The following is a 24,958-nucleotide window of genomic DNA, read 5'->3' on the forward strand; positions in this document are numbered from 1 at the left end:
TAAACTGCCCTGCGATTCTCTCCAACCCCGCGTGCCCAGGATGCTGGCCACAGCCTGTGTGCACCGAAGACGGGTCCGGTACGACCCCGGTTCACTCCTGGCTTGCCCATGGCGGCCAGAATGGGATCAGAATCACTGCCGCACATGGCGATGAGGGCGGGATCGGGGCCCAGCCCGCACAGTAAGGAACAAAGGATCAACACCACCGAACACCCAGCTTTTGCCAGAGTATTGGTAATTCTACTAGGTAAACTCAACCAATATGAAGAACACTGTTCAAACCACATGCTCCCACAGTAAGCATTTGGAAGCCAAGAAAGCAAGAGAGGACTCCTATTCTTATTCAAAGTCTCCCATCTTGTAACTGCTCTACTGCTTGATGTTCTAACTAGTGTTTTCAAGAGCTTTATCCCCACTGCATACCATTCTCTGCACTCTAATTCTTGAGGATTCAAATTTTAACCATCATTCCCTGACCTTGGTAATCCTAAACTAGAATTCTTATTAGCATTAGTCACCTACAACCCTCAACTTCCTTTACTAAAGGATTATTCACTTGTATAGGACTGAGACCTGAAGAAAGGTACTCTGCCCTTGAAAGCTTGTCTAAATCTCTCCTAATTATGCATTTGGTTAATAAAAGCTCTTTCACAAATCCTGAACCATCGTGACTACATCATCACTCCAACGGTATCAGTCATCTAGGAAACCCATTTGATCTTAACTCAAAGTCTCCCATGGAAAATCAACCTTTCAAGTTCAATGAATTGCAAAAGAATATCTTGGGTATTTTGAAACCCATTCATATACTCTTTAATTTTGAAAGTTTAAGTTATTTTATGGTTTTCTCATAACTCTCCAAACTTAAAAATGGTTGCCATCTCTGCAGGTTTCCTGTTTATCAATAAATCCAGCACCATTTTTCATTCCTATTATATGCTATCCTCCAGGAATATTCTTTTCAGCCATGGGACTTCTGATCCATAGGGTACCCTCTATTCTCAGAAACCTTTTAACTTTTGACCACTTATACAATGATCGATTGACAGGGAAGAATAAGCATAAGGAGAGATTTAAGTTCAAACTCTACAATAATTTCTAACAATTTTCTCAGTGATTTTTGGAATAACAATTATAAGACTACACTCATGTTTATTGCCCACTTAAATATCAGCCTTGTTTCACTGCAGTATGGGCCGTAGGTGTCAAATGCAAGTTTAATCACAGTAATATATACCCTAAAGAAAGAAAGACTGATAAAGGAATATAGGAAACAGCCATATGAATATATTAGTAGTTTAAAAAATTAGTTTAATGACAGACTTAAAAACATTTTACCAATTAGCAGGCAGTGACATGTTCTACTGCTCTGACAAGTGTCTTTGGACCAGAAATCACAATTGAAAAACACCCAATAATTAGCGAACAAGGTATTTTACCTTTGCACTAAATGGCTAGGTTTCCGTTACTCTCTGCCTGACTTTATAGCAAATGGTCATTTTAAAGGATAAAATGGTTGGAAAAAAAAAAAAATGAATCTTGCAGCCAATTCTGCTTTTCAGGAGGGGCTTTTTCTTTTAATACAATTTTTCATCAATTTGCTTGTATTCCAGCTCAGCTCATCTTGGGAGCCTTGATCAACAGTGTTATTTTGCCATTAAGTCAACTTCTGACATCTCAACTGCCTCATTTTAAGCACTCTGGATTTTATTCCCACTCATTCAGTTAACAGCAGTTAATTTCCAAAAACCCTACTTAATTTTCTACTGACTTCAGTGATAGAACTCACTAACTTCTGTGGTAGCTGAACTAAGTCAGTGCTGAGCATTTATGAAAATCCTAACTTTAATTCTAAGATTCAGTTTACTAAGCAGCTCAATTCAAAGTAAAGTGGGTAATAAAAAAAAAAAATCACATGATTTACACCTGTGCTAAACAGTACCAAGTCACTCAGCTCCTCAGATATTTTGCAATAGTTTAAAGATCCGTTTTGTTTCTTTACTCAGGTTGTTTCCTTTCATTCTCTTTCCTCTTTCTGTTCTTTTATTTAAAAAAAAAACCCCAAAATAAAACATCTACCGTCTTCCCTCCAAAAAAAACAAAAACCAAAACAAGACAAATGTTCTTTTGATTACATTTTGGAATATACTCCATATACAAAACTAGTTGCAAACCAAAGATTAACTGAACCCTAAGATCTGCAGGTATTTTTCCAACTCACTTTTAATGTTGAATAGTATGATCGCTACATTTTTTCCAACACCTTCCAAAAGTTAAAGTCTTTTATAAGCTGCAAATCATGCAACACAGTATTATGCTCAAATATATTACTTCTCCTGCATCCTCTGCAAGTGATTTGCAGAGCAGAGGTGTAAAGATGTGAAATGGGTAAGGGCTACAGATGGCTGAACAAGATACAGGTTACATAATCTTAACTCAATTTCCTGATTTGGAAAAAATTTTGTTTCATTTCAACTTTAGAAGTCTGTTTGGAATTTACCCAAGATGTAAGTTAGTAGGTAAGACACTGAGCATCAATTTATTTCATCTAGTTTAGTGCTGTTTTTTTAACCAAGAAGCATCATAAGTAATCAGAAGTCTCTGGTCCTGAAGACTGACAAGAAAAAAACATTGATAAGGGTAGGTGAATGACTTAACTGAGAAAGAGCACTGCAGAAATCAATGAAGCTTGGAGAGAAAACAGAGAAAATGGTATAGGGATCTCAAAGTAAAATACTAATGAAGGACTATGCAACTGAAGGAACATTTCTCCTTGGGTACTGAGACCTTAAGATGGGACACTAAGACAGGTGCAAGAAAGGGAAAGACAGTAGAAGTCTGGGAAAGAAAGGAGCTGGAATTTTGCATTAAAATGGGGAAAACAGCAAAAACAACACATCTTTTGGAGATGGAAGTACTTGGGATCTTCCAGTAGTACAAAAAACAATTGTTTAAATTTAGGATCCTGGATAGGAGAGAATTAAGTGATTGGACTACCCTTTGTTTAAAATGATCATGCAGATTGATGGCGTGAGTGAAAAAACAGGAAACAGCAACAACAACAAAACAGTGCAGCATGAGAAGAAACAACAATTGCACCATTAAACAAGGTGATATCTGAAAAATATAGAAGTGATTAAAATGAAAAAGTCTGACAAATTAAGACTTCGTAGCTATCTTTGCTCCTTCCCTTGAACCAAGATTGTGTTAACAAATCCTGTTTGATATAAAACAGATTTTTTGGATTAGTTATACATGGGTGTGTGGTATTATCACTGTCAGCATTAGAATCCAGATTAGTTCTGGTCCAAATTAGGGTTTGTTGGTTTTTTTTAACCAAATTGTTTCAATAGCTACACATGAATACATCTTTGCACGTGCCCAGAGCTTGTAGCTTCTGGAAGAAAGAATACATATGGTACTGCTGTTTGTAGAGTTCCTGAAATTTGCAATGCTTAAACATACCTAGACGACTTAACACAGCACTCTGGTCCAGTGCTCAGTAATCAAAAACATTTCTGGACAATGTATATGTAAAAGTAACTGCAAATGAAGGCAAAGTCTTTTAACATAACCTCTTGCATAATCCCAAGCCAAATTCAACAGTGACATGCGTGATGGTTTCAACTTCTCTGTTAAGTCTCTTAGTTAATCTGTGTGTAATAATACCAGATTAAAAATGGAACTCCCATTTGCAGAAGCTTAAGTAATTGATAACCTAAACTTCAAAATAGACATTTATTTCAAATTTATTCATAACCTCCTAAAATAATTCTTGTTTAATTTAAAAAAAAAAATTGAATTTTGCTCTAAATCCAAAGAAATTGCTTCCGTTGGCTTTCCTAAACATGTTCTTAGTGCATAGCTTTCTAAGCAGGTGCAATTTTTAAAATTAACGTCTAAAAGCATCTCCTGAGCAATACTGTAACATTAATTGAAAATGTTCTGCAGAAGATTAGTTTAGCATATACTGCTGTTCCTTGAAAAAACTTAGAAGTGCAAAAAATAACTTCATTCCCATCTCTTAAATGTTGCACTACATTATAAACCAGCTATAAAAGAGTACCGTTATCCATGACAGTTTCATATCAAGTATTTTAAACTCGCCTATGATCATTTTAAGCTACTGCACCCTGGGCAGCTCTTTTTATCAAGTGGAAGCGACTTAGCAACATTAATTTCCATAGAAGGAGAAAACTGCCTTAATTAAAAAACAAACAACAATAAAAAAAACAACCTCTTGTAACTGTATGCTCAAAGGAGTTTATACCTGGAAGAGCTGATGACTAAGGCAGTCTATGGAAAAAATAGCATACATAATACAGCAACAAAAGGGTTACATCTGTTGGGGAATGAGTGGGAAGAACTGCATTTGCCAGCAGAAATAGAATTAAGTCTGCTAGACTGACATGTCAGGAAGAACAGTTTATGAAACATTATTAAGTAACCCCTTCCAAGAGCTCAGCTTTGCAAAGCTTTATCTACTACTCAGTGCCAGAGGTTTTTTGTTGTTTTTTTTTTGGGGGGTGGGGGGGGGTGTTGATGAGTAAGTAGATTTATTTCATCATAGGAGATATGAGATTTGATTGCGTTTATCAGTTTGAATTTATGGAAGAGAGCAGTGTAGCAAGTCATGATGGGTTCTGCAACACCAGATGCTCATTCATTAGCTAACAGACCCATGACCCACTTCAGGCTTAAGTGTCATTACTGTATCATACATAAGAGTTAGCAAGGACTTAAACTGATAAAAAAAACCCTCTGGACCTTCCACTGAAGAAGTGTAGCTTTTACCACCCAGCTAAAAGGAAAAACCCCTAAGCTGTGGCGGTTCTGGTTCTTATTAAAGCTGAGGAGTTGATTCTATTCCATTACATTTAGAAAAGAAACTATGAAACTTATTTAGCATTTGAAACAGCTGGTATGCATAAGGTTTTAAACTCACTGCTGTTTAAGCTTTACATGGATAAGTTAAATTCAGGTGATAAGAAAGACTAAGAGCAGTAACATACATATATCCCCCCCCCCCCATTAAAACTGAGAATGTTTTTCACAATTGCTCCTTATTACACAACGATAATATTTTAGCTTAATGCCTATAATTCAAGTGAAAGTATTTCCCATTCAAAACTTGAAAGGGTTGAAAATGATCATAACTTCTTTATGACTGTGCTCTTGATTCATTCTCTCAAAACTGATCTAAGTGTATCACACTATCTACTTAAAACCTATGGTCATTGCCACCAACATGGTCTTTTCACTCTGTAAATTGTAGTATTCCTTCCCCCTGCATTTGATTATTGTTTACCTCATTGTTAAACAGGTTGCTATCCTTGCACAACACATTTATTGACATTTCCTGTCAAAATGTCACCATTCATTTTTTCCTAAATCATGTTAATATTAATTTGTAATTGTTTTACAAACAATCAAACCCAGATAATATCACTCCTCTTCATCACACTCCACCTATAATCACAACTTCTGTCACCAATGGCTAACTTCCATACATAATAATGCAAAACTTCTAATTACTCTCACTCAGGACACTGTCACAAACCAATCAAATTCAACATCTTAACTGATCATGACTGGATAAATTTACTGCTTAATGTCACTATTGAATGATGTTCTGAATCAGTACGCATACAAATATTAGCAAAATAATACACCTTCTTGAAGAAACATTGCAATAGGTTTTACTACACAGGGTAAGTTTTCAGGAGTATTTGTGAAATCCTTGAAAAGCCAAAAGAGTAAATAAAAGGGCAGAGATTGGGTGAAGTAAGTTGTGGTTCCAGGGGATGGTGGGGAGCCAGGCATAGACAGAAGGACTGGAGGGACTTAAGTTCTCCCAATTTTAATTGTGTGGTGATATAACCTCTCCCCCAATCAGTGAGTATATCACTTTTTAGCAGAGCATATTTTCAGGGTTTTTATTTCACTTCTTATGCTATAATTTTGTATTAGCTAATTACATAAATAAAAAAAGATACACAGAAGGAGTAGGGTATAAACCCTAACCCTTCTTAGTTTACAGCCATGACATCACCCTCTGAGATGCTATTTGAAAACAAGTCCATTGTGCAGACACTCAAGGAATGTGAACAAAAAGTTTTTTTTCCCCTTGTGGTCATCCTGTTCTGTTTCACGTGCAAGTCTCATTATTGTCACCTTAGTATCACAGGTTTCTGTCAGTTCCATGCATGTGATATTATCAGGGTTTGACTGTACATAATGCCAAATGCATCTTGAATCTTACTCTACCCTCATGTCACCTATTTTATAACTTGCTATACAACCCTAAACAACAGCTCCTTAACTTTTTTAGAATTGACATACACATGAAGATTTTTACAAATAGTGTATTACAGTCCCAGTATAATATTTAATTAGCAAGTATTCATTGTGATTGGAACTGTTGCAGAAGTCTAGTATATGGATTCCCAAAAGAGATGGTAGTTAGATACTAATGGAAGGAATGACATTTTGTCATTTGAAAGTTATAAAGTCTATGCAAACACTTAAACAAGAAACCTGGTAAAGTTGTTAAACTATTTAAGTCTTAATCTGTATTTCCCGGCATAAGTCAACTCAACACTGATCAGACCATAGAATGTTCATAGGAATAATAAGCATGACTTTTACTGACTCCTGTCCTAGAACACCCCTCCCCCCAGAAAATAATAAAAGTAACATGATATTAAGGTTACATATTCTCAAAGTAAGGAAGAAAATGTTAAAATCTGACAACTCTAAACTGGTTATACACGAGTTAACTATTGTATGCAAAGTATCATTTCCCCTAGATACACATAACAACTTAAAAATACTATGCTCACTATAATGCTCCATTAGCTCCAATGACACATGACAGTATTTTACCTCTTCTCCAAGATGGAACATTTTAGTTTTGTCAGCACACCTAAAAATCTCTTGAAAATGTATGTTCTCTTTTGGAGACCAACACACTGCCCAAAAGCAGTTCTAGAAACATGTTATTATACAGATCACTCAGATTTACTGACACAGTGTGGCTTCTGGTTCATGTTTAGTTAAGCATAAACTATTTTGTTTGGAGGCAACTTATTCTAATTCTTATTCCAGAATACTTTCAAATATTTTAAAACTTTTATTTCAAATAATATTTTGTGCAGAAAATTTGAGCTGACATGATACTGATCTGATTCAACTACCTCCGATTACTCAAATGAATACAATATCAACTGAACTCTCCCATAAACTACAAAAAGGTTTCCAAATAATTAATAGGGTAAGCGGTGGTGTTTTGTTTTGCTTTTTTGAAGAAATGTATGTCAAAGCAACTCTGAGATTTAATACTGAAATTTAATTTCAAATATATACATTTTTTCACTATGTATAAAACAAAATAGTCTGCTTTATATTCTTCTCATATTCAGTCTTCTGGACCTTGATGTATTAAAAATAACTTATTTTATATTAATCTAAAGTTTTTCCTTCAACTATATTTTAAATTGCATTTGAGAAATAAAGGTATATAAAAATCAATGTATAACACTTGCACAAGTAGAGTGGTTCCACATTCAATCTTTATCTTATGTTTACTCTATTCATTTGTGTGCTGTGTCTACCATGTGGTATTCCACACCTCACAGAATGAAAAAAAAAAAGATTAACACGGATTTACTACTATCTACCACATTTCCCATTATAATTTTAAATATGTATTTTATTTTTATTTTAAAAAAATTCAAGTCCCAAGCAACCTCTACATGGAAGTAGCTTCTCCTCCTCCTCAACTCACTTAACAGAAGCAAGTTTTCAACACAATTTCAACACACAATCCATGTCCAATAATGAATGATGTAATTTACCATTAAGTGACTGAAAGCTATTAAAGTCAGCTTGGCCTCTCTTAAAATGAAAGGACCCAATATATTCATAACTTACAGGGGACACTACCAGGAGTCTTCTATAAGTAGCTCTGCACATATTTGTTTCTGCAACACCTCTATTCATGTCATTAATATAAGCAGAAAAATAGGCTGATGCAAGGAGTATATGATTACCCATTATAACTCCTTAAGTATAATCAGTATGCAAGACTTAAAAAAAAAAAAAAAAAAAAAAAAAAAAAAAAAAAAATCAAACCCACACTTACATACAAGTACACTATTCAATCCTGACTTTGGCAATTTGTCTTGCAAGTGAACTTGTTCTTCAAGAAATTTTATAAATAAATAAAAAAAACAAAAAATCAGTAACAGATATTACTACTGGATACTACAAAACAAATATGAACTATACACTAAAGAGAACATTCTATTTCTATCAGAACTACACCTACATTACAGATGTTTAAGGATCAATGGAGTGGGACTGCACTACATCTTTTCAAAGCATCAAAACATTTTCCCCAAAAGCTAAGATGAGAAGATAAGATACCAAGGCACCTTCAGAGTGGCTTACATACTAACCTTTCTGTACTCCCAGGAGGGGAGGGGAATTCTCTTGAGGTGTTCTGTCAGGTTCCTGGGGAGGTACAACCATGGGAAGTGTATGCACCGGTACACGTGGAACCTTTAAAAAGATCAATTAAAAAAAAATTTTTTTTTTTAATTAAAAAAACCAAATTAAGAAAAAGATCATCTTGGTAAACGTTTAAAGGGTTAGGTTTCATTAATTAAACCAGAGGCATGCTTGCTAGCACACACACTATTCCACTTTGCCTCAAACTGTGCACTGCATGTTACCCATTCCAAATATACCATGTTCCTTAACACATACTATACCTCCCAATCTACTACTTCCAAATCAGTTATAGAATGCTTGTGCTGGGTCTGTAAATAATACCATCTAGAATCTCATGTCCAGAAAGACGAGAGAGAAATGTGGAGGCCCACACTATCCATTACACAAGTAAATTAGGCACACAGGAAACATTTGTTATCCACTACAAGACTATAACATTCAGGACAACATTAACAAACTGGTCTTCTTCACATTACCTGTAGAAGGGGTGAGTCACAGTAGGGAACTGCTGTATATTATTTTCTGTATGTTGGAATTTTAGTTCTGTTACTGACAGCTTAAAGCAATGGTGCCCAGCCTTTTTGCCTTGCGGGCCAGGTGGGCAATGCCAGATCCCTCCATGGGCTGGATCTAGGTTGGGAGTCACTTGTCTAGTATATACTACAGTTCACAGTCTCCAGTGTTTTATATAAGTAGCCTACCCAATTTTAAATAGTGAACATTGCCACTTCAAGTTATATTACAGCCAGGAAGCATGGAACATACTGCTCAATGAAACTTTGTAATGCACTGCATATCTATGTAACCAGTATAATTATACCACTGATGTAGTATTCGTGAAATTAAATTTACACACATGTATTATACATACATGCTCCTTACTGGAGTACTATATATGCAGTTTTTGAGCTATATGTTGTCAGCATCTCTTTTCTTAAAAGTTGGGATAGATGAGGGGACATGTCTGTAGTAGGAACTAAAAGAACATTGTTGGGATAATCCAGGAAGTAGGAAACCACGCGGTTGTCATTCTCGGTTCTTTTGTAGGCTGGGATTTTCCTAAAGTGTTCTGAGAATTAGGTGGCTAACTCATCAAAAACCCTAATCCATGGCTTCTTTATTTGAAAGCTTTCAGGTACATGTGCCCTTCCTCAGGCATAGGGGAATGCAAAGATTGTAAAAATTTATCCCAGGTAGAAATGAAAATTCATATTGTACAGGAGAGCTGGAGGGTGGTGTAATTTCTCCTGGTTGGAAAAGTTCATTTTATGCAAATTAGGCTCGGATAAAAATTGGAGCAGTCTTTTAGACCAACACAGCTACAAACTTTACCCCCAATTCAGGGCTTGGCACTCAATGACCCTCAGGCTAGTTCTGGCCCACAAAGAGGTCTGATATGAAAGAAGTTGATACCATGGGGCTATGCTGTGCCACACAGCCCTTCTGTACTACTTCCATCCACTGCATGCTCCACTGCTAGTAAGCTTATCCCTGATGTAGAAAAAAGGGTCAGGTATGTAGCAGCTGGGGGGAAGAAGGTGAAGGGAAAGGGGCAAAAGCCTGCCACCTGCAGGGACTGGAGCTGACCCATATCCTAGTTCTCTTAGGCCCTACTGAAAAATCCCAGGCAGATGCAACAGGATACCATTCACTGAATCTAAGATGCTAAATGGAAAAAGCAGAAATAAGACTAATGAAATAGTTAAGTAATTTTTAAAAAGTTACAGAAGAGTTTTATTTGTTATTGCAGAAATACCATACACTTTACCTGAGACTGATCCTGAGAAGGTGGCGTGAGCTGGGACATGTCGGTGGTAGGTACTGACAGAACATTGTTTGGATAATCCAGCAAGTAAGAAACCACATTCGTATGCCCACCCTTTGCAGCTTCTATGAGCATTGTTGAACCATCCTGGGATGATAGTTTGGAGAGAGAAAATGCAATGAGGTGAATTCTTCTGCACTCTGTATTATAAAAAATGCAGAGATTTGTCTATGCATTACAGTTTTTCAGCTTTACATTTATATCAAACATCAGCTACCCAGCAGTTTTAAATTGTATGTTAAAAAAAAAACAAACAATCATAAGAACTGCATAAATTGTCCTGAGTAATTTAATTTGAATACCTTGAGCCGATGAGTGGGGTCTGCCCCATGAGCCAGAAGGAGCTCAACTACTGCAAGGTGGCCTCCTGCACATGCCAGTGACACCACTGTATGATCATTATTAGCTGTAGCCCTATTAACGTTGGCACCTAGAAACAAAACATCTCAAGCAAAATTAGCAAGAATTTCTCATTTTTAAATTCCAAATGAAAACAAGGAAAAACCATCAGCTCTGGTGAATGTACATCTAAAAGAAAATGTCAGCTCCCAGGTGCATATTACATCTTAAGAACAGAACAGAGACAATTAAATTGCAAAAACAATTCACAAATTAAAGTGAATGATTTTAGATTAACTGCCTGTTTACATCTAGATTTCTAATCTTTTTTAAAAACACAGTAGCATTACACAAGGAGGGAATTCATATGCTTAAAATATTCAAACTACTTTTAGAAGGGGGTTTGTGTTTTGTTTTTTTTTTTGTATTCTAAGAAAAAAGAATCATTATTCTCTCCTAACATGGTGCTATTTTTTTCATTGCTTTTCCCCAGAATATACTGGGAAACACCTGATTGCAAGGTTTTAAAATAAAAAAAAATATGCAGGAAATATCTACCACATACCAAAAGTTTTGATTTACTAATCTATACAATTCAGTGGAAAGTAGACTCAGTAAAAATATTTTTGTACTCAAGTAATTAATTGCCTGCATAAGGCAAGGTGGTTGACATTAATCATTCTACGAAATATGAGTAGTTAAAATATGCCAACACAAACGTACTAGACAACACAAAAATAAAAACTCCAGGTACTATCCAGGGGTCAACAGCCTTCAACACATGTGCCAGAGCATGGCATGTGAAGCCATTTTACTTGGCACGCCACAGCTGGCCTGGACTCTGGACAGGTCTCTGCCATGAGCCATGAAGCCTGGGCCGCTCACAGCAGGGAGACTACAAACAGCTGCACCAGGGTCTGTGGAGCCCCAGCCCGGCTCATTACCAACAGCAGGTGCATGCATGTCTCAAGGTGGACATTGGGGAAGGGGCTGGGGCCAGGGATGCGCTGCCACAACAAGGATCAGGCCTCTCGCGGCTTCCCCACTATCTGCCCTGGCACACCAGCATCTTACAAGCCAAGGTGTCAGGGCCTTTTGGCACTCTGCCCAAAAATGTTGCCAGTCCCTGTGCTATATAAAAGCAGCATAAGTGACTAAAGTGACACTTGAGAATTTTAAAGTGGATACTAATATTTTACCTTTGCTAATGAGAAATTGTACAGTGCATAAGTGACCAGCTCTTGCAGCCTTCATTAGTGGTGTCCTTCCACCTTCAGATTCATGTTCCTGTTACAAAGATGCATAAAAAATACTGTAAGTACTGGAAAATATATTGTAACCAACAACCTTTGTAGCTGAAATTCTGTTTAATGGATGAATAGATCTAAAATTATGTTTATATTGCCTAGACTGTTTTGAAAACTCCACCAGTATATTTTCATTCAGTTGCTTAAAAAGGTCCCAGTACACACACCTAAGTAGCAAGTGACATTTGTCAATGTAAGCTATTGAGATCACATCACCACTCTACTGATATTACTAGAAAATTTCCTAGTCTACACATAACACTACTTTACCTCCTGCCTCTAAAGCACTGGTTCTCAACTGGGCTGCCACAAAAACCTGCCAGGGTTGCTGAGACACCAGCACCTCCATTGCCTCGCACACCTCCATTTTCAGAAGGCATGTCTGAGACTAAATGAGAAGTGCTTGTCTGCCTTACATTATGTATGCAGGTGTGTCATTTCTGTTTCAGCTCTTCCAGGTTCAGCTCTAATATGCTCCCCCAAACAGAGGCATGCAGGGCAGTTCTACTGGGTAGCAGAAGCATGTCTCTCCAAGTTGCTGCTGCAAGCTGCCATTTTACCACAAGGGTGTAAAGGGTGATGCTGAAGTAAGAAGAATTTTTTTGTCCCAAATCACCACATGGGAGTTAGCAAATCATTCTGATCTTAGCAATCAAATGTTTTGAAAAGATCACCACCCACAGAAAAAATTATATCAAGTTTCCACAAGAGCCATAATATGAGGGTTTTGGGGTAGGGCAGGGATTTCTGTTGACAAAAAATTATAGAACAAGGGAGCTGGAAAGTTAGAAGGATAATCTGAATTTCAATGGTGACCTATCAGATATGGTTTACCAAAACAAAAGCATAAGATAAAAAGTACAAATAGAAGCACACATGGTAGGGCTGTGAGAAACAGCACCGTTCCATTTCTACTTCTGTTTTGCCATTTTGAAGGGATAGTGTTTCATTTCAAAGCGCTGTTCCATTTTGTTTTGTCAAAACTATTTTGCCGTTTCAACAAGTTTTCCCGTTTCGCCCATAGACTATAATGGGGAACGATGAAAATGCCTGTGTGTCATTTCTTGCCTGATTCGGATGAAAATTGCAGGGATGGTAGCACCTTCTGAGGGCATGACGCCACCTGCCAAGATTTAAGGAGATAGGTGCAGGGGTTTCTGGGAAACTGCACCTCAAACTGCTAAAAGTAAAATTCATATCATTTGCCAGCACCAGGTCTAGGGGCCTATGCCTCCAGGAGGGCTGTGCTGGACTCTTCCAGGGGTGCGGGCCCTCCGGATCTGTGCATGGGATGACAGTAGGCTGCTGCTACTGCCTGGGACTGGCACTGGGTGCAGCCTGCACCCAGAAGCAGGAAAACTGTTGCCTCCACTGGCTCCAGGCAGGAGTGGCAGCCTTCTGTCATCCCACACACAGATCTGGGGGGCTGCACCCCCGGGAACAGCAGGCAATGCTAGGAGGGCAAGTTGAGCTCCATGGGGCTGGTGGAGCCACTCAGAGCAGCCCTGGCTCTCCCCACCTCCAGGCTGCACTGCAAGCGGCTCCACCGGCCCTACTGAGCTCAGCCCAGCAGTGGGAGAGCCAGTGGTGGAGCCACTTGGAGCACAACCCTGGCGAGCACAGCCTGGTGGCAGGAGGCTCAGGAGAGCTACTGGCCAGGGCTGCGCTCCGAGCAGCTCTGCCACTGGTGCTCCTGCCACCAGGCTGAGCTCTGTGGGGCTGGCAGAGCCACTCCAAGCGCAGCCCTGGCTCTCCCCCGCCTCCCATCACTGGGCTGCTTTGAAACGTTTTGAGTGCCTTCATTTCATTTCAAAGCTGTTTCCAAGTCTTTTGTTTCATTTCAATTTTGCTGTTTTAAAGCTCAAAACACAGCGAAACAGCTTCGAAACTAAACACCCATCAAAATTTCGCACAGCCCTGGTAAGTGGCACAGAAGATTTTACAATAGAAACAACGATGACAACTTCTGAACATTGCATCCTTTCAGTTTTCAACAACCATTTCTATCTGAACCAATAGAAGTCAGAGGAAAAGCAGCAGCATGTTGTATATGAAATAATTAACACTACAAAGGATGCAGAGGAACAACAAGCAATTACTCCACGACAGCAAAAGAAACAAGTGTCATGTCAATGAAAGCATCTCCACTTGTCTCTCAAAATAAATTTAAATTAAATTAAATACTTCATAAGAAAATAATTTCTAATTTAATTTTTCCCTTGCAATTGCATTAACATATGGCAGTGAAAATGTATTAATATATTAAGACTGCAACTTATTCCTTGTACTATTTATCAATGCTGAAGGATTAATACTACATCTGTCAGAGCAAATCAACTTCTCTCCCACAATAAATCTAAGCATTCAGTTGACTGATGGCATTGTGCACCCCCCCTTGGCATGTTTTGGCCATCTAGCTAAAAATAATCCTTTGGTTATGAATTTGAGAAGAAATCTTTGGCACTAATGAACGATCAAACCTGCTAAGCAAGTCAGTGGCCCAAAAAGAGACACTATGATATTATGGAGATCAAACCGATAAAGTCCGCCTTTCACCATTTGGAAAGGTACCCAGACACAGACTTTTCTTATAAAACTTCTATTGGAGACTATTTGAAGAGGCAGATTTATTCTGTGCACTGAACTCTTAATTCACTTACTTTATTCAGTGATAAATGTTGTGTTAGGGAAAATATTTAGTCTATTAAGCTGTGTAAATAACATGTAGTTAGAGACTTAATTCCTTTAAACCAGCCGTGTCAAACTTACTTTGTGCCATGGGCCAGATCCAGAAAGCAGGGATCCTTCAGGGCTGGATCCAGCCCAGTGCACACAGCAGCAGCAGTTCCAGTTCTGACCTGATGCAGCAGTGGCAGTTTTGGCTCCAACCCAAGGCACACAATGCAGCTCCAGCTCTTGCTGTGTGCCCCGTGACCATGGCAGCAACTCCAGCATGGGGCCAGCAACTGAGGAGGTAGGGCTGTGACTAGTAACAAGTGAAGCAACTGGAGGGCAACCATCCTCACTTGCTCTCCTGCTGCTGACTGCCATGCCCACCAAAGCTCAAGACCCTGGGATTCTATGACAAGCCATTCCCCCTCTCTGCCCCCACGCTTCTGGTGAAGCGCTGGATTCTCAGCATGCTGGATAGAGCAGCTTCACAGACCAAATCTGGTCCATGGGCCATACGTTTGACACCTCTGCTCTAGACCAGGAATTTGGAGAAGCTGGAGGGCATGTCTATGGAGGGGTGTAGCCAGCTGCAAAATTGGCTTTGTGCTGCTTAGCTCTGCATCCCCATGGAACCCTGACACTTGGCCCTGCCACCACCCCCATATTTACCACTACTGTCCCTGGTACCTGTTGGATTCACTGCAGCTGCTGGCCCCACAGACCTGGCCTGAGAAGAGCCCTGTGGTCCAGATCCAGTTCAAGGTCCATGGTGAGTTTGACAGCCCTAATCCAGACCAATGGTTCCCAACCTCATTAAGTCTCAAGCCACCCCTCGGAAGATGCCAGCTCTTATCTTTTACTCATTTTTTCACTATGTAAAAATAAGAGCACGATTCTATTGCAAAGAACTCAGAAAGATGACAACAGGTTAGAAATTTTTTGACACTGAATTCCTATTGGAAATGTCTAGGTTTGACTTGTGAATCATATGCATTTCCATCCCTGTGACATTCTTTAAAAAGATCTTGTGGCACCCCAGGGTGCCATGACACCCTGGCTGAGAACTACTGCTCTAGACTGAAATTAAGTGAAGTGAACTATTAGAACAAACTGGGTTCTATCCTTCAAAGGATTTCTACATCTCAATAAGAGAGTCAAACTGGAGGTTCTATGTAGCTTATTGTGCAAAAATCTTTTTAAAAGAAAAGAAGAAAGAGAATCAAGGTAATATGTGCACTCTGTGTGAACATGAAAAAAACCCAACAAACGTTGAGCCTTAAGCTTTGAAAAAGTTTGTTTTGGTGTCGTGGCCACTAATTTTCCCTTTCTTCACCTACCGAGATACAGATGATATGTAGCCAGTTGCTGCTACCTTCCCACACACAGTACCATATACAGATAGGTTTGAAAGAAAATACTTCCGAGGCAAAGCACTTTTTAAATAATTTAAATTTTACTGCTTGAGCAAAATGCATACTACGGTCCCAAACCAAAATTTCCAGAAAGAGAGAAAAAAGTCAGAAGTAATATTGGCTCAGCTTGTTTATCTTAAAAACAATTAGTTTTCTTTGCCTGTCCAATCCCTGACTTCATCTTTGAAACATCCAAATGTGCTGAAGATTCCACTGGTTTGTGAATGATACCTCTTCTGAAATGGAACACAAACTACCCACTACCTACACAGAGCAAGTGTTCTTATATCCAATAACTTCTAGATAATTTGTGCTTGGAGTAACAGACATGGACTACTAGAGGAAGTAGGTATATAAATCACAGAATAGTTTCAATTACTACAGCTCTATAATTTAATTTACTATGATACCAGGCCTGAATGTTTGGAGCCATAAAGTAACCTACAGAATGAATCCTAATGTCATAGAGGTGATTTTTTCAGGTTACAAAACCAAACTTTCACTTAACACCAATAAATAAATTCTTCCCAGCTAAATAGATATGGAAACAGCATATGGAAGAGGAGATGTCTTCTGAAGTGCTTGATGGGAACCCCAAGTATATAATGTAGAAAACAAAAAGATAAAGTTTCTTAAGAATTTCACTGGAAAAAGGCCAAGAAAAGGTTTTTTTTTCTTTTGCTCTTAAGTGAGAAACAGCAAGAATCCAATATGTGTGTACACAAGACAATGAGATGAGGGATTTCACAGGCATCAGAAATATTGGACCCTGCAAATTTGTCCTGAAATACAAGCTCAAAGGATATAAAAATAAGATTTGTGAAACTGCTTACTACTACATTAGACATACATTTTCCATTTGAGATAAAGACAAGGCAGGGCAATAACATAAGGGACACTTCTAGGAGAGATGAATCTTGTGGTTCTGAAAGGCCTTGTTGCAACATCAGCTCTACTCACTAGACGGTGGGCCAAAGAAGGTAGCATGGCCCAATTCTCAGTAAAAACCATTCACAAGACTCCTGAATGTAGTTTATTTTATATTTCAAATTGTTTTCATTACCAATTTGCTCATGAACCAAAAAGGCTTTAGCATGACCACATATATTGGGAAATGTGTTTTCATTTAAGTTTTCATGCATATGCTTATAAACTACTCTTAGCAAGAAAATTGCACATACTGAATGTTTTAATCCAACATCTATAAACTATTTTAATATTTGTGGTATAAGGCACCATTAAGACAGATACAAAGAGGTGAGTACAATAAGATTAGACAATCTCTGAAAAAGAATTTTGTGCACACGCTAAAATCACTTCATTTACCATAGACTGCAGAATGCATCAGTATATCAGCAACTGAAGCCTACAATTTATACAAGGTGAAACTCGTGTTACAAACAGACCATACAGCTGAACAATAAGTTTCTAAGAATTAAATGATTCAAAATAGGAAAGATGGCTGTCCCATTGTTTCTTTCCATAGCTAGACTATGCTATGGCATTCCCAACTGGGATGAAAAAAATCTTAAGTTATTGGTGACTGAGCAGAAGTCTTTTAGCCAACTGGTGCTTTATGGAAATGTCAAATAGTATTTTACAGGAAACAATTAGGGCCACTGACAGACGTGAAAAAAACCCAAAAACTTTCTTTACTGAAAGAGAAAGCATGTCAGTTTGACCTGGCTTGCCCAATGTCTGTATAGATCATGCACTTCAGCAGGACTTTTTGGTGCTTTTATCTAATAGCTATTAGCTAGATAAAAGCATCAAAAAGCCCTGCTGAAGCACATGATCTACATAGATATTGGGCATGCTGGGTCAAACTGATGCAATGCCTCTTCAGGGCATGCACTGAGCTTGATGCGGGGGTGTCCCAATCTGAAAGTAAAGCGCTGATTTTTTTCTCCACATCTGTAAGCAGCCTTAATGACTACTAAAGTCTTGTCTATAGTAAAAGTTTTATGAGAATTCAGGTATCACGCAATTGAAGATATAAAAGATTTATGAACAACAAATCTGTGGAGTAGGCAGGTTTTTATACTGTTACAGCCAGATGTATGGTATGCATCAACTAAAGACTATACAGACTTCCCAGCCTAGTTCAGGCATAGGGAGTCAGAGCTACTTTGAACTAGATCCCCTGGAAATGATGTGTATGTTTAGGCTTGAACTGTGCAAGACAACTTAGGTACAACTTGATACAGTTTGAGAAGCTGATGTATTACTGAGAGAAGCTCCAAATGAGGCAAATATAGATAAATCGGGCTTACTGCTTTCAAGTGTACAATGACTACTTCGATTACCTTTATCTTTGATATTAAGCCCTCAGTTTCTTAGATCACATATAAAAAGAGTTTTTGCATGAAATAGTTAAAGCCAATGTAAAGTTAAAAAATAAAATATCGATATATATATCTATCTTAGACCAGCTAGTTATTGGCATGTTCAATACTGGACTGTAGGTACATTATAACAGTTATTCCTAGATGAATAAAGAAAATGATCTCTTAATAAAGCAAACAGACTACCGCACTTAAAAAAAAAAAATGAAAAAAAAAAAAATCACAGTTTGAATGTTTGGGACATGCTTGTATACTTAACAGATGCAGCATACGATTTTTTTTTTTTTTTTTAAACAAGGAACAAAACCACGTTTCTTTTGAATTCTTTTGTAATAAGCCTCTCAGTTTCAATGGGTTCTAATACCTTCAATTAAATTAAACTCAAATCCTTTAAAAAGTATCTAGTTCAATGTACTGTTCCAAAGAATTTCTAGGTAAAGTCAATTTGACTACTTCTCATCCCATCAAATTTTCAACAGAAAAACAAATTAAATTCTAATGAATTTGGTCCTCTTTATATATTTCTTAAGACTTGAACTCTGATCACAAAATTCAATGCTATGAAAACCATTGTGGTATCCTTTACAAACAAATCTGAGGTACAAGAATTTCTGAATAATCTTAAACCCAAATGGATTTTTGGTTTTACATGAATAGTTAAAGATCAAAAGAACTTATGGTGATGTGATGCCATCGTTTATCATACACCGAGTCCTGCCACTCCTACCTTTGGAAAGCAGCCGAGATGAAGTAACGCTTTCCCTTATTTGGAAGAGTGGGGTTGTAATTAAGAAATTAAATGATCAAAAAACCCAGTGGTTCGCAGAAAAAAAATGGAAGTAGAGCACAAAGATCTTCTATGCTACCCAGAAAGTCCTTGCACCTCTGTTGAAATCTAGGTGCCTCAAGCCATGCTTGATGTGAGCATCTCTTCTCGAGGTTGTAGCTTACAAGCATCAAAGGCCAACCTCACCTGATGCTTGGCCGTCTCTATGCCCTCCAAAATAGTCTTCTTTAAGTCCTCCTGCTTGTCCTGCGGAAGGAAAAAGAAGAACTCACGGATCTTATTCTGCAAATAAAATTCATGTTGGCCATGAAGACCTGGAAACTACAATTTCAACTGGCCAGCACTATCAGCTGAAACTATTTTTAGAAGAATTTTATTTTGTTGGAATTTGCAAGGAGAGCACAGTAATTAACTGTAAGATGCATTCCTCACCATCATGACCTCAACCTAAACCACCCAAGACTCTTAAGGAGTGTGGAAGTTACACATGGCAACCTTGGAAATTAAATACCAGATGGGGTTTTCTTCTTCACTCCCAGCAGGAAAGAGAGGGGCTTGCTGCACATTCTGTAACACCTCAGTAAGGCCAAGCAGAACAACCAGAAGGCAATGGCTGCAAGAATTTAGTTTCAGTGTCCTTTGTAGGTTTTTTGTGAAGATGGACAACTTGAACAATCTCACTACTAGACTTGCTACTAATCACTTTCCCCAGATTTTCCACACAACAGAGGGAAGCAGACTGATTTTCCTTACAACGTCATGCAAATCCTCAATTGCAACTCCCAAAATATTAGCACGTATTCAGCACCAACTTAAGCACATAGGTTAAGCGTTCAGTATGTTATGCATTCAAGGAAAACTGAGGTTCTAATTACAGTTTTGTTACTGTGCAAGGGAAATTTGTAGTGTTATCAACTGGAGGCAAAAAGGAAGATCCCTGTGATGAAGAATTTATCACTCACTGAGAAGTGTGTTGTTTAAGCAGTAGGATACAATCAAGATACGTCCATTGCCTGGAATTTCCTTGCTTCTTAGAGTACAAGTTGCATGAATAATCAGTCTGATTCTTTTAAGAAAAGTTCTTTATAGAATTTCCAGCAAGTTTAGAAGGATTTAGAGGAGCATAACTATCTGAGATAAGGGGCCTTTATGGGTGCCTACTCAGGTACAACAGTACCCACATTCCTAATGTACATCAGACCTCTCTAGTATTGCGTGAATCATCAGACAGTGCCTCAGAAACTGCAGCTCAACCTACCTCAGAATACCCACAGCTACAGAACTGTTTGCCACAGTTTCCCAGCTGAGTGATGTCCACATTAGAAACTCTTCTAAATGTTCAGTTGCAAAGATATCTTAGTTAACAATTTTCCTTAAGGGCAAAAAATGACTTTGGTTCCAATGGAACGAAAGAAGTCACTTCATCTTTTCATCCACCACCCTCTAGCAGGTCATGCAAAGTTAAGGTAATGCACTCTTATCAGTTTAGCAGGATTTCTAGAAGTTAAGTATACTTAGTATTTAAAAGTTGGAAAAGATATATCCTGGTTCATAAACCAAGAGAATAATTTGCATGACAATTAATATACTCTCTCAGGTTCTACCCATTCCAGAACAGGCACACTTAAGATTTAAACACCTGACAGATTATGTAGGAAGTCCCCAATTAGGTACTTAAAGTTAAAAGGCAAGATGCAAACTGTAGTTATCACTAGAGCTTTCTCTCAAAACTTTTACAGACAGCTTAACACTTTAAGAGTCATATGCAAGTAGAACCTGGTTCAACTGCCACTATGGAAGACAGTATTTTTCCATTATGAGTAAGACAGAGAAGGAATTAGTAGCAAGTCACTCTTACAATGAGAGGGTTCATTTTGAAAGCTAAACATGCAGCTTTTGTAGCATACTGGAAGAATGGAATCCTGGAACCAATGCATGTACACTATACCACTGAGGAAGTTACTTAAGGTACATGTCCCAAGAGGCAGGAAGTAGCTGTAGGACTCCACTGGTTTCAACATCCGCTAAGCCATTTTAAAGTCGTCATTAGGTCTTGCTGCAATGTCTACTTGTGGACTGGTGAGAGATGAAAGCACTCCAAAAGCCAAGTGTGCTTTGATCTTCTGAAGCAGGCACTGGAAGTAGTTACTTCGCTTTATAGCTTTCACAATTAGCTTAGGTTATCAGCTACACAGCTAATATGCAATAACTTCTGCATCTCAGGTGTTCCTGCCTTGTAGAGAGTAAGGGCTGATGTAGGCTATTTTTGAGTGGGCTAAGGGAAGCTGCCTCAGAACAGGGGTCATCTGCCTAACGCAGTCCTGCCAGCAATAACCACATATTGTCAACACTCCTGCTCCATAGGTCTAGCATTGCTTTCCAATTTTGCCATAGCTGCAGCTATTAAAAACCAAAAACACAAAAATCCCAAACACCCTTTGCTCAAAATAAAATAATGGACATGAGAGAGGGGTACATTTCTGAATGAGTTAGTCAATAAGGTGCACATATCCCCTGGCACTAACGGACAAAAAATAGTTCAGAGCAGAGGCCCAAACTAAATGTCCCTGCAAGTAGTAGAAGGCAAATTGAAATACTGAAAAGAGAAATTAAAAAGGGCTCAAATGGATTATGCTTAGGGGCAACCAACATGGGTTCATTAGAGGCAGGTGCTGTCAGACCAACCTGGTGGCCTTATGTGATCAGGTCACAAAATCCTTAGACGCAGGGGTAGCAGTGGACGTAGTCTTTCTGGATTTCAGGAAGGCCTTCGACACTGTCTCTCACCCCATTCTCATTAAAAAACTAGGGGACTGCGGCGTCAACATCTACACAGTCAAATGGGTCGCTAACTGGCTGCAGGGCCGCACCCAGAGAGTGGTGGTTGATGGGTCATTTTTCGACCTGGAGGGATGTGGGCAGTGGGGTCCCCCAGGGCTCGGTCCTCAGACACGCACTGTTCAACATCTTCATCAGTGACTTGGACAAGGGGGTAAAAAGCACCCTGTTCAAATTTGCTGACGACACTAACATGTGGGGGGATGTGGGCACGCTAGAAGGGAGGAATAGGCTGTAATCAGACCTAGACAGGTTACAGGGGTGGGTGGATGAGAACAGGATGGGTTTCAACACTGACAAGTGCAGGATACTGCACCTGGGGAGGAAGAACCAGCAGCATACCTACAGGCTGAGGAACTCCCTTCTCGTCAGCGCAGAGACAGAAAAGGATCTTGGAATCATTATTGATGCCAAAATGAACATGGGCCAACAGTGTGGCGACACAGTCAGGAAGGCCAACCGTACCTTGTCATGCATCCACAGATGCATCTCGAGCAGGTCCAAGGAGGTGATCCTCCTCCTCTATGCGGCACTGGTCAGGCTGCAGTTGGAGTACTGTGTTCAGTTCTGGGCGCCACGCTTCAGGAGGGATGTGGACAGCATTGAGAGGGTCCAGAGGAGGGCCACCCACGTGATCAGGGGCAGCAGGGCAGGCCCTACAAGGAGAGACTAAGGGGACCTGAGCCTGTTCAGCCTACACAAAAGAAGGCTGAGAGGAGATCTGGTGGCCACCTACAAACTTGCCAAGGGGGACCAGCAGGCAATGGGAGAGTCCCTGTTCCCCCGACCACTACCGGGAGTAACAAGGAATAACGGTCACAAGCTGGCAGAGGGTAGATTTAGGCTAGATATCAGGAGGCGCTACTTCACTCTCAGGGCAGCTAGGATCTGGAACCAACTTTCAAGAGAAGTGGTGCTGGCTCCTACCCCAGGGGTCTTAAGAGGAGGTTAGACGAACACCTTGCTGGGGTCGTTTGACCCCAGTACTTTTTCTGCCATGGCAGTGGGTTGAACTTTATAATCTGCTCAGGTCCCTTCCGACCCTACCAACTATGAATGGAGACTGCTGGAAACTTCTCTTACTACTGGCTGTTTCCTACAACCACAGAAAAAAAATTTATTTGGAACCTGAGCTGGGCATAGACAGTACACAGAAAATCCACTCAGTAAAATTAAAACATCTTAAAATCAAAGTTGATACTGGTCAACTTTACACAGACGCAGACTAACAGAATTTCCCAAACACCACTGCTCCAGACCTTAATAGAGAATCTAAGATTAAGCTGCATCTTTCCATTTTAAAAGTACGTTTTCGAAGAAATATTGTATTGAAATGGTTCACAAAGAAAAATGTTCAGAGCTACATCTGGATAGACTAAAGGAAGAACAAGCAGGAAAGCAACAAGGTCAGGGAGATAGAAGTTATGGTAGTTAAGATGAAAGGACCAAGAAAACTAAACAGAAGACGTGAAGGTAAAAAACTGGTGATATTATATGGGAAAAACTGATGGATTGGTGACAGCCTGGGATATGTGTGGTGAGGGAGCAGGACAGAGTAGCTGAATATGGCATTTAAGGCTGAAGAGCCTAGATGACAAGAAGACAGTGTAATTAATTGACACAGAAGCTAAAGATTAAGAGTTAATATTAAAAGAAAGTTGCAATGGAGGTTTTTGAGAAACTATATTCAAGAAAGGTTATGATATACTCCAATTACAGTAATTAGGAAACAAAAAATTAGGAAAATTCTTATTATTGGTGTTGATGGCAAGACATCCAGATTCAACTTGTAGAGAGATGGTGAGTTTATTAAAAACTGATGACACATCTAGTAATAAGCCAAAGTAACAAGGAAGTCAGAAGTTCAACTCAAGGGAACTGCTGAGAGGCTCAAAGTAGTAGTGTAAGTGTTTTTTGTGTTCCAAACAGAATATATACAATCAAGCTGACATCTCAGTAGTGAAGTCTGTCTTGCGTCTCTCTGGCCCAGTCTGGACAGGCAAAGAAATACATGACAACCATACTAGCCAATTATTTGACTATAACTGCACTATTATCAAATAGCCTTGATCACACACCCCCTTGGAAAATGAATATTAACGTTTTCTAAATTTGTTAAGATGGTGCACTTCTTTGCCCTTTAAATTTGCCCTAGGTGAATTTTAAATCCTGTGATAAAAGTAACTGATTTTAAAAAACTTCTTTCTTTATGCAAATTGATGACAAGATGATTACAATGCTTTCACAACAGTCTGCTTTTTGTCTAGCCTACAGCTGGTCATTACCAATAGCAACTTTTTATTTGAAGAGTTACTATCAGTCTTCTTGGTGCCTGTTTTCATTCCGATCTACAAGTTGTTACATGCATGCATCTGAAAATATACTTTTCCTTTAAAAATGCATTAGCTTCTGAACAGTGAGAAGATGACGCAAACCATGATTATTGCCCTGCATGCCTCATTCATACCTATCTACAAAAAAAAATTAAGTGGAAAATACAGAAGATGACTAAAGACTTTTCTGAAAATTTGTTAATAGCATCTGAAACAGGTTTGTTTCTAAGAAATGTACATTATGAAAGCTGTTGATTTTTGAGCAGACTTTCAAAAACACTTCATGATTTTGAAACGTCTCACAGTGAATAATGGGCCATCATTAAGCCTTAGATTAAGCAAATACTTTTCACATTTTTTAAGGGAAAAACAGTAGGACAACCTTGCCAGACACCTTTGTGCAGCCATAAAAATTTTTATAGCAATATGAAGCAAAAGCAAACAAGCAGTCTTCCATGCCCTTTGTCATATCATAAATGCCAAAATTTGAGGCCACGACAAAATGCAGTATTAATTTGTGCTGCTATTTTGTGGCTGATATCCATTTGTTTTAAGGTGGGAGACAGCAGGTAGTCTGGAGCTGCC

At 38.8% G+C, this 24,958-nt stretch overlaps 1 protein-coding gene across 8 annotated transcripts in view; it reads right to left on the reverse strand.

The window, feature by feature from the left end:
- The window catches only part of ANKHD1 (ankyrin repeat and KH domain containing 1), a 175,630-nt gene that overhangs the window by 50,294 nt on the left and 100,378 nt on the right, over positions 1–24,958 (reverse strand). For 5 of the 8 annotated variants that reach the window (XM_059733400.1, XM_059733399.1, XM_059733398.1 and 2 more), the window contains exons 11-15: positions 19,389–19,448; positions 11,878–11,965; positions 10,642–10,769; positions 10,283–10,426; positions 8,460–8,562 (exon numbers count right to left, since the gene is read on the reverse strand). In XM_059733400.1, the coding sequence (XP_059589383.1) occupies positions 8,460–8,562; positions 10,283–10,426; positions 10,642–10,769; positions 11,878–11,965; positions 19,389–19,448 (523 nt within the window). The remainder of the gene's footprint in view (positions 1–8,459; positions 8,563–10,282; positions 10,427–10,641; positions 10,770–11,877; positions 11,966–19,388; positions 19,449–24,958) is intronic. The other 3 variants (XM_059733404.1, XM_059733401.1, XM_059733403.1) reach the window with 1 other exon arrangement.

Source organism: Alligator mississippiensis, chromosome 9 (genome assembly GCF_030867095.1).
Source record: "Alligator mississippiensis isolate rAllMis1 chromosome 9, rAllMis1, whole genome shotgun sequence".
Taxonomy (NCBI): Eukaryota; Metazoa; Chordata; order Crocodylia; family Alligatoridae; genus Alligator; species Alligator mississippiensis.